The sequence below is a fragment of the Eurypyga helias genome, unplaced genomic scaffold, assembly GCF_000690775.1.
Source record: "Eurypyga helias isolate BGI_N326 unplaced genomic scaffold, ASM69077v1 scaffold12200, whole genome shotgun sequence".
In the NCBI taxonomy this organism is placed as follows: domain Eukaryota; kingdom Metazoa; phylum Chordata; class Aves; order Eurypygiformes; family Eurypygidae; genus Eurypyga; species Eurypyga helias.
Genome location: NW_010223988.1, coordinates 17,754 through 32,183, shown reverse-complemented (window position 1 = coordinate 32,183; position 14,430 = coordinate 17,754). Strand labels below are relative to the sequence as shown.

The following is a 14,430-nucleotide window of genomic DNA, read 5'->3' as shown; positions in this document are numbered from 1 at the left end:
AGAAGGGCAGTAGGGGAAAAAGATAACTAGGTTAGTACATCACTAGAATAAAGTATATTCTGAAAGTCCAGTGCACAAAATCTACCTAAGACTTGTTTTAGTGGGACGAAATCATCAAGGATGAGAAATTTAAGAGCTTTAGGAGACTTAGCTGAATGTCCTAGGTACTCTAGCACAAAAAGTAAATAATCTAGGGAGACTCTGCCTTTCTGTAGTTGATTTTTGTCATCTTTAACCTTCCAAGCTGCACCTCTGCTCTTTAACCAGTTGGAATTTAAATGTGTTGTTACAGTAGCATCTTTATTGGAGATGGACCGTGACTCGTGCTCATTAAGGCCACAGATGTCTGCTTAGATTATGTATTTCAAGTGTTTTCTCTGATGAACTGTGAAAAGCCAGGCTTGAGCAGAGGGTTATGAAAGATAAAATAATAGCCCCTCATCCCTGTGTCTGGCAGACTTAATGCCATTACTCTCAGATCTCTTTTAAAAACTTTGAGACGGCAAATTTGTTCACAGTCAATAAAATAGCCCTCTGAGTACAACCTGTTATGTTTCCTTTAGCAGTCTTTTACTGAATTATTCACAAAGCTTTTTACACTCAAAAAATCTCTAATCTGTGAATTCTGCATTTCCCAGATAGTAAGGTTTAATAGGTGTAAGTGGCATTGATAAACTGTTCATATGTGGTGAGATTAGAAAACACAGATTTTTCTTGCAGGGAGCACCCCACAAAAGAATAAATACACTGTGATTTTAAGCTAAATTAGCTTGCCCACACACCTTTTCTGTGAATTTGCATTTAATAGTAAAGCGGATAGGAGTGTTTTTTTTTTTGGTTTTTGTTTTTTTTTTTTTAAACTTGCATAGACACTACCTGCTTCTTCTGGAAGAAGATGACTGAATTATCAAGAAATTCAGTTCAGTGACTTCTGTGATGTGTAAACATTTGCTGAAAGTTACTAAAGCAGAACTAAAGAGTCTGGCTTTTTCTTTCTGAAGCAGTCATGCATGTCCAGCTAAGATTTTTCAGGTGTTCTTATATCTCACCTTCTCCCTGTTACAAGGTACACAAAACGGATAGTGTTTCATTGGGCAGTCTGAGCTGGGTACTCGTCATTCCCTTCCCACACCTCTGTATACTCACCTGGCTATACAAAATACCGGAATGTTACCAAGGAATCACCCTGAAGTCATTCATTTCAACATGACCAGATACATAGCCAAATAAATTGGATGTAGAAGTCTCTTGTATGCAAAACTGTCTCGTAGGTCTGCTACTTTTGTTTTAGCTGTGCTATAGAGCAGCTTTCTTGCCCGAGCATTATTTTGGAAGACTGTTAAGGGCAGTCCATTTCTTTTCCTTGACTGGGAATTGCACTCCCTAGGACTAGAAGCTAGGCAGTGCTGATAGGCTCAGGTAATGTTACTTTCATCCTTTGCAGGTTTGGATTTACCCACCTCGCTTGAAAAGGGAGGTCAGATGCAGGTTAGTCTTTCTTGGCTTAAGCTACACCACAGTAGAAATAAAATACCACTGGACTTCATGTGTGAGTGTGTGTTGCTAAGGGACCTTGAGATTGTATCTTCTTGGCCCAAAAAACCCACCTATGAAGAGTAAGGTTGTTATGGTGGTGGAAGACTTTCTTTCAAGGCAAGCTGGATCTTCCTAGGCAGGACTCCATCTCAGAGATGCGGTGTGCTCTGTTCCTGTGAAGGCATAAAGACTATGCATGTTTAGGGAGCTGGATTCTTGGCCTGGGAAGAGCGCATCTCCATGCACTGCCCAGGGCACAAGAAAGAGCGCTTGGCAGGTAAACCAGATTCTTTCCTTTCCACAGCGTGTACCTGTACTTCTCAGCACAGCTGCATGTTAGAGACAGGCTACACCTAGCTGAACTGAGGGAGATGCTAATTCAGATCCCAAAAGCAGTATTGCTGTGCTGGCTGGTTCAAAGGCTGCACCAGACAGCACACCCTTCAAAACAGCACCTTCAGAGCTGTACTGCTGCTTCAGAGGGCTCTGCGCAGATCTATAGTCCCTAGCTTAGGCATGCCCTTGGATTGCTCTTTTCTCAGACATACAGTGAACTCAATGGGAATGCAAGCAACGAATCTGAAAACCTGAAGAGGAATGGAGAGTTACTAGTAAACAAATGATGTTTCATTAGCCACAGTAATCCGAAAGCTCTGGAAGAGTGTATTAACTGCAAATTTACCCAAAATCTCAGCAAGATATGTGGGTGGTTGTAGTATGACAAGGATCGTAAAGCAGATAAAATAGATGCTTTGTTTAAGTCTGTCCCAAAGCTGGTCATCAGATCCCACCTGACTTTTGTCAAAATGGTTTTTCTTCAGCAATCTGGTTATCTTTTTGAATTTATGGAGGTTTTTCATGCCGAACCTAGAAGGTACTATCCTAAACACATAGTTTTGAAAAGTGGTTGACATATAATTCTCTCCTCTCATTTTTCTTCCCCTTTAATAAGATGGAGATTATAAAGAGAAGGGACTGCACTGCTCCAGAATGATCCCATGGTAATTAATTAGGTCTCATCTAGTCTGCAAAAGCATCCTGTTCTCAGTCTTAACCCAATGCATGGTAACCGGTGAGACAAGTTGAATGAAAGTCTTGTGGTATTTTACTGGGATGTCCTCATGTGTTTATCTTCCTTGCACTGAAGAATTTCAGGTAATGGTATTCATCCATTCCTTGCAAATAAACTTGATGTTTGCGTAAAAATGATCTGCTTGTCACTGTACTCGCTACACTGGCCCTGTCCGTGAATGTGACCTGAATTCACTTCTCAGATGGTGATTTCAGTGTATTAAAGAAGCCACAGCAATATGTGATGAGCTGTAATTAAAATTACTAACACATGTAAGTTCCTTTTCCCCACTTCTGCTTTGATTTACATTCTTCGTGCAGGCTTTGTTCACTTTGAGTGAGCCAGGGACCTAGTGTTGACTGGTAATGATGACGTCTGACTTCTCTCCAGCACAGTTGCGTAGAGAAATAAATTTAGTAAGGATCCTTGCTGAGGTGTGACACTAGGTGTCAAGAAAACCATCTTGCAGCTGGCCGTCAGATCTCTGGCCTGTGGTTGGAGTGGTATCATCAGTAAAATAGATCTATGAGTGTTAGTATTTAATCAGTAACAGGACCAATAATCATGTTCTCTTAGGTCTCATATAGTCTTTCTTTTCCATCTCATCCCTTCTTAATAAAATATCCAAGATTTAAAATGGAGATGTTTAAAGGTTAAGCCACTTCACGTTGTATTACCCTACCTGAATAACACGTAAGTTCAGTGTTGCTGAAAAACGTGGTTAGGTGTTTAACCGTGGAAGTTAACTACCAAAATCAAATAGAGTTTTGAGAGAAATACCCAAAGCATCGTGATGCAGGACAATGGGTGCTTGAGGAAAGCTATTATGCCAGGCATAGTCGGTATGTATTTCATGATTTTGTTACTGGAGAACTTTGTATGTGGCTCAGTTGCAACCTGTGAGTGACCAAAAAGTGGCTTCAGTCAATAGGTGAAAGAAAGGAAAATCAAGTTAAGATTTACTGTCCCAGCCTTCTACAGTAGGAAATGAAGAATTTGGACGGATAGTCCTCTTGTAACTGTGTGGATTTTGAGGTCAAGGGGTTGGGTTTGTTTTGGTTTTTACTCAGCCTCTCGTTTTTCTTGATGTAGGTAAATGTATTGTATCAAAACAGTATTTTTCTTTTTGAGGCTGCAAGGAGGTACAGCCTGTACAGAAATAGAAGTTCTCCCTAAAAAAAAAAAAGGCAAACAGTACTTAAAGGGTGTATGACCTTGTGAACAGGGGGCTGAAATGGAGTTCAGGGAACACGGTTCTGTGGTGCTGGCACTGGCCTCAAGCGTGGCAGTTGCATCAGTGCGTGTTTGACATGTTGCCTCTCTGAGCTTCTTTCCTCCTTGGCATTCTGTTGCCTTTTATAGTGTGTTTTCTCATAAGGTTTGCATGCAGTTCAAGATCCATTCAGATGTAGTCCAAAAGCATTATTCCATTACCTTTTTGCTTCTCTGGGCCCAGAGCCTGGGTGGGAATTCCTTCTCCTGTATCTTGGCTGAACAAATCCAACTGTAACTTCTCTTAGAGTTCTTGGTGACTTTGCTGATTCCTCGGTGCCTCCTGCAGCTAAAATACATACTATATGCTGTGTGAAGTACCTCTTCTGATCTGGTGTTCTCATCCCTTCTTATCATCCCTCTAATACTGCTGTTTGGGGTTCTGCCTTCTGCTCTTCCTCCCTGCCATTTCCATTTCCCTGCCAGTTACCATTTCCAACCATTCCCTTCACTATTTCCATCTCAAACTGAATCTTTTAGGCTTTCACATCTCGTACTGGTATCACACCTACCAGGCTTACATTGCTCTTTTTGCTTTTCTTTTGCATTTTTTCCAGCAAGAGGTCACAAACATCCAAATAACCACCCTTTACTGAGCAACTGTCTATATTTTCTCCTGTACTTATTTTGAACTGTTAGATTTGTGAAGCAGAGGATGTAGTTGTCACCTTTCTTGGTAAACTCTGTGTAAACTTTGACAGCATTGTGAGTTAATAAAAGTAAACATCAGGCATCTCTGATTCTAGTGTGCTTTGCTGGGCAGAGATGAGGTACTGTGCTTGTGCCTCGGAACTGGGTGTCTCACCTCTGGAAACAAAAAGTTCTGATAGGTAGGGATGGGAGAGATACTCCTATGATAGTGCACATGCTTCCTACTATGTGTGTATTTTCCTCTTTCTCAATTTGAGTCTCCCTAGTAGTTTATCTGCTGGCACTTACTGTGGGCGAGGACGTTCAGCCAATCTCTGATTTGCATACATATGCTTGCTTTTGTCACACAGTGCGTTAGTGCAAAACACAGCATAGGTTAAGAGCAGCTTTATACTGAAACAAATCTCAGTCATCCTTTTCCCTTTGTCTTGCAGAGGCAGGCAGCGGCCAGGATTACGTGACCTCAGAAAATCAGCTGCTGTACTACCCTAGTATCACCTATGCTATCATCGGTAGCTCTGTCATTTTCGTACTCGTGGTGGCTTTTCTCGCCTTGGTCCTGCATCACCAGCGGAAACGTAACAATCTCATGACCCTACCAGTGCATCGGCTGCAGCACCCTGTCCTGCTGTCCCGGCTGGTGGTCCTCGACCACCCCCATCACTGCAGTGTCACCTACAACGTCAACAATGGGATCCAATACATGTCCAACCAGCCCTACCACAGGCCAGTGGACCTGGACTCTCCACCATCCTATTCAGAGGCTGTGCTCGACCAGAGGTATGTACAGGAGCTAATTCTGGGCTCCCCAAAGTTTGACACTAGTGGTTGCAGCTCTGCTAGTCTGTGCTTCTGCTCCACATTTAACCTTATTGCTGCCTTTGACAGAAGTACACTGTTGCAGTTTTGTCACATCCATACGGCCAGATTTGGACAAATGTGACCTCCCCCTGCCTATGAAAAATTCTTGGTCCTCAGGTCCCCTTACTGTTACTGGTATTAAAGGGGTTGAAGGCAAGCTTAAGCCATGCTCTCTCAGCACATGTCAGTGGTAGAGATTTTGAGGATGGCAGGAGAATGTAAAGAAATGTATCACTTGTCTAGTAGTGATATCCTATGCCAGTTTACAATCAAAATATGAAAACTGAACTGGGAGTTTTGCTGAAAAACAGCTAGGTTGTGGGTCATAATTTAAAAACAAAACTACCCTGGTCATACGTGATAAGTGTATAAAGGTAAGAGGTCTTCAGTTATTGCATAAAGAAATTGTATAGTCTCTCTGTTCTGCACTACTTTCCTCTTAACAGGAGAAGAAAAAAAACCAGGACTCTGAAATGCAAAGCACTTTTCTCATTTTAAATAGCTGAAAGTGCTTTGAAGTTTTGTGTGTGGGTATGTTTTGGGTTATGTTGTTTTTGTAGTTATAACACTCTTTATTTGTAGATAATTAACCTTTATTTTAACCTCTGTCTGTAAAGTCTATCCAAACAAAACTCCTAGGCTGCCATCCTCTGTAGGGCATGGCATGAGCGTGAACGATTCAGATTGTTCATTGTCACCCTGTCTGCATTTTTTAGTACAAACTCTGGGATTCAAGAATAATAGTATAATCATTTACATTCCTTTTCTTTGCTGCATTTGGCAGCATCTCCCTTGTCTTAATATTGACATTCACAATAACGATATCTTTTCTTTTATGACTAAATGAGCAGCCCTTGAGCTTGTAATCCTTCTTACCTGGGCTGATACAGACCATCAGCAATTTCAGAGCTAATTGCTTCCAGGACCTGTTACTAATCTGCTAAATGCTTTGGTCCCTTTACTATCAGAATCACAAACCAGTTTTCTTGAATCCAGTACTCGTTTTGTCTATACCTACGTAGCAGTTGCTCTGCATGTGATTTGTCGTGGGGAAAATTCAGTTTGTTGTTTATTTCTAGGCCATAAACCATTAATCTCTGTCACTAATGAAAGTTTCCTCTGAGCTTTCTTGTGTTCATATAATTATCTATTGTGTAAATCCACTACTTACCTTATTTCCTTTAAACTGCTTTCTCATGTTGTGTAAATATACAGGAAACATTTTTACCTCTTGCGCCTGTCTTTGAGGGTAAGCTGAGATTTGTTGGAAGTGCATGCCCGTGAAAAGCAGAGTGTAGAGTGTTAAGCAAGATGTGATTAGCTATGCTGCATCTTGACCAGAAGTCTTGGTGCCTGGTGGTGGTGTGGATGCTTTGGAATGACCTGAATGATGCAGGCAGGTCTGTTTGAGATCTCCTGATAGATGCCACCATGGAAATGCTAAGGAATACTGTTTGGTTTTTTCCATACCACTGTTTTCAGTAACCTCTTGCTATGTTTTGTATCTTACAGCAGACCGCCTTGGTTTGACCTTCCTCCACCGCCTTATTGCTCTGAATCTGAATCCCTGAATCAGCCAGATCTTCCTCCTTACCCATCTCCGACAGGAAGCTTGGGGAGCACAGACACAGACATGGCAGGAAGCCCTCTGGGCACAGCTGGCAGTTGGACAAGAGACATCCATGACAGCATGGATGGCCACAGAACTCTTCTTGAGAGGACTGCGGCTCAAAGTGACTCTCAGGGCAACCACCTTGCTGAAAGAGAAGTGTGACTGCTCCGGTATTCGCGATGGGCAGGAAGGCAATCACTTTTTCAAGTCTCTGTGGCTTAATCTGCTGTGGCTGATAAGTGTCAGGGCAACATGTGCCTGAATGGTGACTTGATTTGAATCCACACTAATAGTTGAATTCAGCATTTTGGGCTCATCGAACACAGAGCTGTGACCTAGAGTCACATCAGCTCTCCACAATATTACTGCAGGCAAGTTCCAGTTCAGACTTGTAAGAGAAACATCAGGGCTGTGTCAACTGATGTGATGTGTTTCTTGGACTATTTACTGTATATGAATGTAAATATGTGCATGTATAATATATACAGATGTTGCACACACAAGCTGTGCCAGAAGGACTCTTGTTTGCAGACTGCCTCCCATTCTGTTGGCACATGATCTGTTTCTTCTTACTGCCTGGTGCTGACTGGCTGGTCACTGAGGCACACGAGAGGCAGTTTTTCTGCTTGGAGGTCTGGTGCCCAATTCTAGCTCACCAGCAGTGCTCAAATTGCAGAAGATGTCCTACTCGACCCTTCTCTTCATGGCCTGGAACACTCTCACTGTGAATGTAATTTTCGAAGTTTAAGCGTGTAGGGGTGCAACAACGCTCTAACGGAGAAAACGAGGGATTTTTTATTTTTCCCAGATGCTAATATCTAGGTTGAATTTGCATGGGTTTTCTCTGGAACACCACAAAGGCTGGCTTATCTGTCAGACTTCAGGGCTGAGTACAGAGGCGCTGAGGCTTCTTAACAAACCAGAGCAAGACTTCCTTTCAAGCATGGCAAAACAGCATTACCCCACGTGCTCCTTCTTAAAAAAACAAAACAAACAAACAAACACACAACCAAAAAAAACCCTAAACTGTTTCATCTAGGTCTTGAACACCAAAACGAGCCTGAGGCAAACATCCATCACGGAAAGCTCTAGCGTGAACGACTGGTTTGTTACGTTTGTAAAACAACTGAGAGCAGGTCATGTAGTGAAAGGTTGACCCTGTCTGCAGCGTGTATGTGTGCACGCATGGATACACATGTGTAATGCTATGAGTATGTAAGTAGTATATTGTATACGTTTAGTTCTACTGCACCAGTAGAACTCTAAAATGTCAAAGTTTCAGTTACGATATTCTCCTTTTTTATGGAGTTTGCCATTATTCATATTAATTTGGTTGAAATTCTAGCTTCTGCAGGAAAACAATCATGTCTGTTTTGTACTAACTCTTGGTCTCCTGTAAAGTGTGTTTCAGTGCACAGTGTTGAATCACTCGTGTGAAAGCATCTGAGAGGTGAAGGTAGTGAGGGGCAAAAGGGAAGGTAAGCTGTGAATTTAAATGCCACTGCAGTGTTGTGTTTGTGCTCAGTATACAGAAAACAGTGCAGCATTGTCATCTTGACCAGCAGGAGATTGGCCTTGAAAAATTATATATATTTGTCTCTCAGACACATTTCCCACTCCTTCCTTCCTTGAATGAACAGTGTCATTAAACAGACTTTGCCGTTTAATGGATATGAAGGAAGCTGACTACCCACACCTTCTGCTTTCTTCCTCCCCATCTTGCTAAGGTAACTCCTTTCACCCAAAGGTTATGCTCAGAACCCAAGAATTTTTGACCTTGAATGTAGGTAGAGGAATGACTCGAGTTCACTCTCATGGCCCACACATACACCTAAATTTCTTTTGTGGCTTCTTGTTTTGGGTTTTGTTTTTTTTCCCCAGTTCTGGAGGCTACTGCCATGGTATATAAGAGACGGGGCCAGATGGATCTGTAAGCACAGGTAATTCCAGGACTGAGAGCACTGGAGAAATCTATTGCTGATGGGCTTGGCTGACTTTGGAAGCAGATTAATGGCAGCCTTTCATTACAGGCTTAAGCAGCCTGTCTGGAAGTGTTGGTGAAGGTGTTCCTAGGCCCAGATGCTGTTTTCCTATGGCATCTGGAAAACGTTGCCTTGCATTGCTAAGAAGTAGGAAAAGAGTGGCCGTAGCCTACTTCTTCTGCCTTCTGTGTCAGTCACTGTCATACAGATGTACATATATATATTTTTTTAAAAAAGATACTCTTTCAGGTTGTATATATTCATGTAACTTTGGAGTTAAGATAATCTATTTGGACTTCACAAAAAAAAAGAAGAAAAAAAATCTAAATGGTATGACGTTTTCCCTTCCAGCTAAGGGTGTATTTATCTTTGTATAGGAATCTTTTCAATTCTGAGAACACAGGTTATAAAATGAGATTGTGCCTTTCTGATTGAATGTTGACTTGGGAGACTGTTAACTGCATTTCTGGGTGGTGTTATGTATCATTGTCTAGAGATCCAAAAAGAGAAAGGAGTCCTGTCTTCCTCTTTGTTGCCACTTAATGGGGACCACCAAACTCTGAGGAGTACAGAAGTTCAATATCTTGTTCCAAAAAGGCATGCTAAAACTTCAAGTGGAGGTTTCATCTTACTCCAGTTCTCTGTTTGTAGAACAGACCTACTAGCTGGTTTCTTTGGAAATTGCTGTAGTATCACACAAATTGTTTATTACGTGTCACTTCTAGTGGTGTTAATACAGCGTTATACTGCATTATTCAGTGGAATCTTTGGGAAACCATGGTAGCAACAACTGCCTTGACGGAATTAAATATTTCAGTGAAAATCCTGCAGCTTGTAAGGCTGAAGTTAAATGTTCATGAAATACCATGTGGTAGGATTTCTTTTCGGTAAGCAGTAAAATTGGAATTGAACATTTTGTTGTTTGCAGTTGCTCTTAACCTTTTAGTTAGAGGTTAGTCCTCCAGCAGCTTTCCTTTATGCTTAATATTTTAACAAATGGATGCTATTTCAAAGGCCTAAAAGGAACAACAATTGAAGTTTTCTTCCTGAGCCAAATTCCGATTCCTTGTCTGTATTGAATAGTGACCACTGTAATGAGTAGTTCTCCTCAGCACAGACAGTAATATTTGATATTTGATATCAATATATTTGATTCCAACAAAACAATTTCAAGAAATGACTGTTTGAGGTAAAGGAAGGCATGTGGATTAGCCTGTTGGTAATAAGATTTGGGTTATTTAGAAATAAATAAATTTCAGGAGTTTGGGGTGTCTGTAAGCTCTGCTGAAGTGAGTGCTGTGTATTTAAAATTAGGCCATTAGTGAATCTGCTTGATAATAATCTGAAGTTCCTTGTAAGGCGAATCACAATTTACCTCTCTGCTATTGTGCTAATGGAAAGCTGGCAGTAATGCTTTTTGAAGAGAGCCCCTGAATAATTTTCTCAGCTCTTGTCTACAGTGACATACACAACAACACTGACTGCACTGCGATTTTTAAATAGCTCTGCATTCATTCTTCTTCCCCCTTTAAGTCAAATCAGTTTTATTTACACCACTTCACTTTGATACAGCTAATAGGGTGCTTGTGATAGATCTAGAAGCTGGGTGGAGGAAAGAGCTGATGACTCTCATTTTAATTAATGCTGCAGCTTGTTAATCTTGTGCGCTTTACTTTTTAGACATCTTAGGAAAGACAAATGGTTTTAGTAGATAAGAAAAACTATTAACGATGAAAAGCATAGAGGCACACTGATTCTGAATTTAATATTTTAATGAATATTTAAAATTGTGTAAATTAAGAATTTAATGCTGTATTTTTAATGTGGTGATCAGACGGCAAAAACTGTTTTTAACTGTTGCTCATCAGAAGTGACTTTGCAAATAATGCCTGGAACTGAAATGGTAAGACAAGTGCTCTTCTTGCAGTTCATACGAGATCTGAAATAGTTTTTTTTATTAACACAAGGCTGTATTGCACCCGTGGACTAAAATATGTGACTGCAGAAAGAATTTTAATACTGTGCTGGATTCTGCCCGAATGTATGCCAGCGCAGGACTGTGGCCTTCGTTTGTCCTTTCTTTTTTTTTTGTTGCTTTTGTGATTTGAGGGGTTCTATCAACTTGAGATGTTACGTCAGAGGTTGTATGCCGAAACCTTGTCTTAAACTTTTGTAAACTGGAAATCTTAAAAAATGTATTCTGTATTCCTGAATAAAGTTGGTGTTTTAATACTGTTCACAAGCGAGGATGTCCCCTGCCCCACAAAGGCTCAGTTGTTTTGTTTTATAGCCTCCGACATGAGGCTTCTTCCAACTTCTTTTGCATTCAATGTTAAGTTTTGTTAGATCTTTGTGGGTTTCAAACATATTTTAAAATAAGGAAGTGATACTGAAAATCCACATGTGTATATAAAAATGTACTGATACATGTGTCTCCATATTTATACAAATGAAATTGCTTAATTTCATAATTTCTTGTTTTTGTTTTGCCATTCTGTTTGTACAGTCAAAGTCGAGGTATCTGGAGCAGGCATGGTTTGTTGTTTGCTTGAGGCAAAGCTCTAGCGCCTTCAGCAGCAGTGGGTGCTCTGTGCTGGTTGCTGCGTATGGATTTACTAGCAGAGCCTCTAGCATTAGCTTCTACCTCCCTTTTTCCACCTGCTACTTTCCCACCACTTATGTTCCCAGCACAGTATCCCTGTTTATCTGCAGGTCCGTGATCCATGAGCCAGATTCAAGTTGAGATGCTCTGCGGAGGCTGCGTGCCTGGCTGAAGTCCCACGTTGGGGTTTCTTCCCCAGCAGATGCCCGAAGCAGGCACCACCACTACCACGGGAACCATTCTGCCCCACGAAGTCCAGACCCACCTGACATCTGGATCATAGCCACTCTTCTACTCAAGGTACTTCATCAGGGACAGTCCTGTCACTCAAAGAACTAGCATTAAGTAGTACTCCTCGTCTTAGGAACTAACTTTCGCAGACTAAGGAGAACAGGTTCAAATGGCATGTCTGAATATTTTGATCTATATAAGTACATAGAGGTTAAAATATTCCACTTCTGTGACTCATCTGCACTTGGGACCTTCACAAACGTGTCAATTTTATAATTTACCTGGTTATTTTATAATTTTCCTATTTTATATGCCCTCACAGAAATTCTCAGTTGGTGATCTATCTTGGATGCTGGCAAACTGCCCCAAAATAAACAGCTGTGGATCCAGAATCCACACCAGGGGCACAAGGGAGGCAGAGCTGTTGAGGCTGCCACAACATGTTCTCCACAGGGCAGGGAATGCTGGGGCCCCAGATCTGGCTTATTCAGTTGTGTCCCAGCGAGAGCTATGCTGGAGAAATGTTGATTTAGAAGACAGATGCTTATGCAAATAAACAGCATATTTTCCAGCTAAGCTTCCTGATTAGTCATTTTTATTCTCTCTGCTTTGGTTTGTTTAAAGATCTTCCTTTTTGCACCTTAAAAATTAAATGCGCGGTTGATTTCAGCAGTGATTTCTGAGTGTGGCAAGCTGTCTTGCTGCTTTGCATGCAGTCTCCTAACCATTCAGCCTCAGTTATCTGTTGGTGATAGAACTAAGCAGCTTTTCACTTTTTGGGGAGCTGTAGCCCAAAATGATGCGCTGTTATTAACTCAAAGGCACCTTCATGTGGAAATGCACAGCTGCTCCTTGCTTTTCAGAGCAAGGTTGAAGATATGTGTGCTGCATAAAGCACTTTCCCAAAGTCCTGGGTTGATCTCTCTAGGGAATTCACTTTCCCATTTATCTGCCAAATATACTGCAAATACATAAACCGAAACAGGATTTTTTGCTTCCCAAAATCCCAGCAGTATTCCCTACAGCCTTACTGAGGGGACCACTGCAGATGAAAAGGTAGGACAGTGGTGTGGCTGATCCAGCCCTTAGCATTTCTGTGGGAATGGGCACAGGGTGGTTCAGAGGTGGAGATGCTTTGGTGCTGCAAACTGTGCAGCAGCCCTCTTTTCACTGAGAACTGATTTGGTACTATCACTTCCTGTAAGGTCTGTATGTTTCCCAACAGCCGCTGTATGGGTAACTATCCTTTTTTTGTTGTGTTTTTTTTTTTTTAAAGCTGTCACCTAAGGCTAATCCCTGCCAATTACCCTGAGACTAAAAAAAAGAAATCATATCTTGTTTCTTGATGCCACAGCCTGTAACTCCTTCACAGGTTGACCATGGCCATTTCTCAGCCAGGAAGTACAAAAGCCTTCATCCGTGTAAGAACAACAGGAGCAATAGCTCAGGTTGCCCCAACCAGCTCGCTTCCAGAGGAGCGCCCTGGCGGTGTCAATTTGGTTGACTGAGTGAATGAATGGTCGGTTGCATTTATTTGGAATACCTGCTATTTCCTTGACACATGCGGGTCACGTTGCAGAACAGCGGTGAAGTATGATGTTTTGTTTGACAGAGTAGATTTTTCTTCTCATTGGTTTGTGATAGAGTTATCCGAGGAAATGCTCTTTGCCCAGCACTGCATTCAAAGTAGCACTAGCTTGCAGCGGTGCTGGGTGAGGGGACGACAGTGAGGTTGGCTGTTGGATCCAGGTGCAACCCCTGTGGAGGTTTAAATGCTCCGGCTGTTACACCTGATTAAGAAATATTTAAATGCTGTGCAGTAAGTGTGTTTTGCAGACTAAGGAAACATGGTTGATAGTTGGCTGCTCTTTCACTAGTTTCTGTCTACTCAAACACAAAGTCAAGAGCAAAAATTCTCCATGCATCTGTTTCTGTATTTTCTGCACGGTGATCTGTGCAGAGCAGAGGAGTTAGCAGAACCAATGAATTATCCAAAGTGAATTTGGAGAGTGCTCTGCTTCAGAAATAATGGAGCTGGCTTAAATATTCACTTTCAAGGCGTTGTGTTAGATATGCTGGTGAAGACATGGCTTACGTAAGATAAAATCATACCTGAGCAGGGGGAAAAAAAAAAATAACCAACCACCCTGTGAATCTGAGAGGTGCAGCAGATCTTCCTTAGCAAAGCCTGTCTGTAGGAGCTGGCTGCAGGTCAGGGTTAGAAACTCCTGTGCTGTGAGCCCAGGTGGAGCTGGTGCTGATGCAGCACTCACAGCTGAAAGCGATGGCTGTTACAGTTTTGGTAGCACAGGTTGGTCTGTCTGGTACAGGATACTGAAATAGTGAAAATCATTTAGACTAGTTGTCAGCTTCCTTCAGGAAGCTGGGTGGAAGTCATCTGGCTGCTGCTTTAAAGTTGTATTTCTCAAGCAACTGATCTCTCTGGCTACTCTCTCTTCCTTTTTATCAGTTGCAGGGACAGGAGGAAGATTTGCACTGTTTTTTAAACGGGGACACCTGAGACAGGGGGAGACATCAAGATGAGTTTTAGGAGTAACAGAACTTGCATCTTCCAATATCCAGCCTCCTGACCACTGGGTAATGCTGTCTT

General features: G+C 41.7%; 1 protein-coding gene across 1 annotated transcript in view; it reads left to right on the top strand.

Moving 5' to 3' along the window:
• Positions 1 to 7,166, top strand: part of LDLRAD3 (low density lipoprotein receptor class A domain containing 3) — a gene marked incomplete at its 5' end in the record, with an annotated part of 70,877 nt that extends 63,711 nt beyond the window's left edge. Inside the window, 2 exons of the mRNA XM_010160120.1 lie at positions 4,966 to 5,311; positions 6,905 to 7,166. Of these exons, the coding sequence (XP_010158422.1) occupies positions 4,966 to 5,311; positions 6,905 to 7,166 (608 nt within the window). The remainder of the gene's footprint in view (positions 1 to 4,965; positions 5,312 to 6,904) is intronic.
• Between the last annotated feature and the right edge of the window lie 7,264 nt (positions 7,167 to 14,430).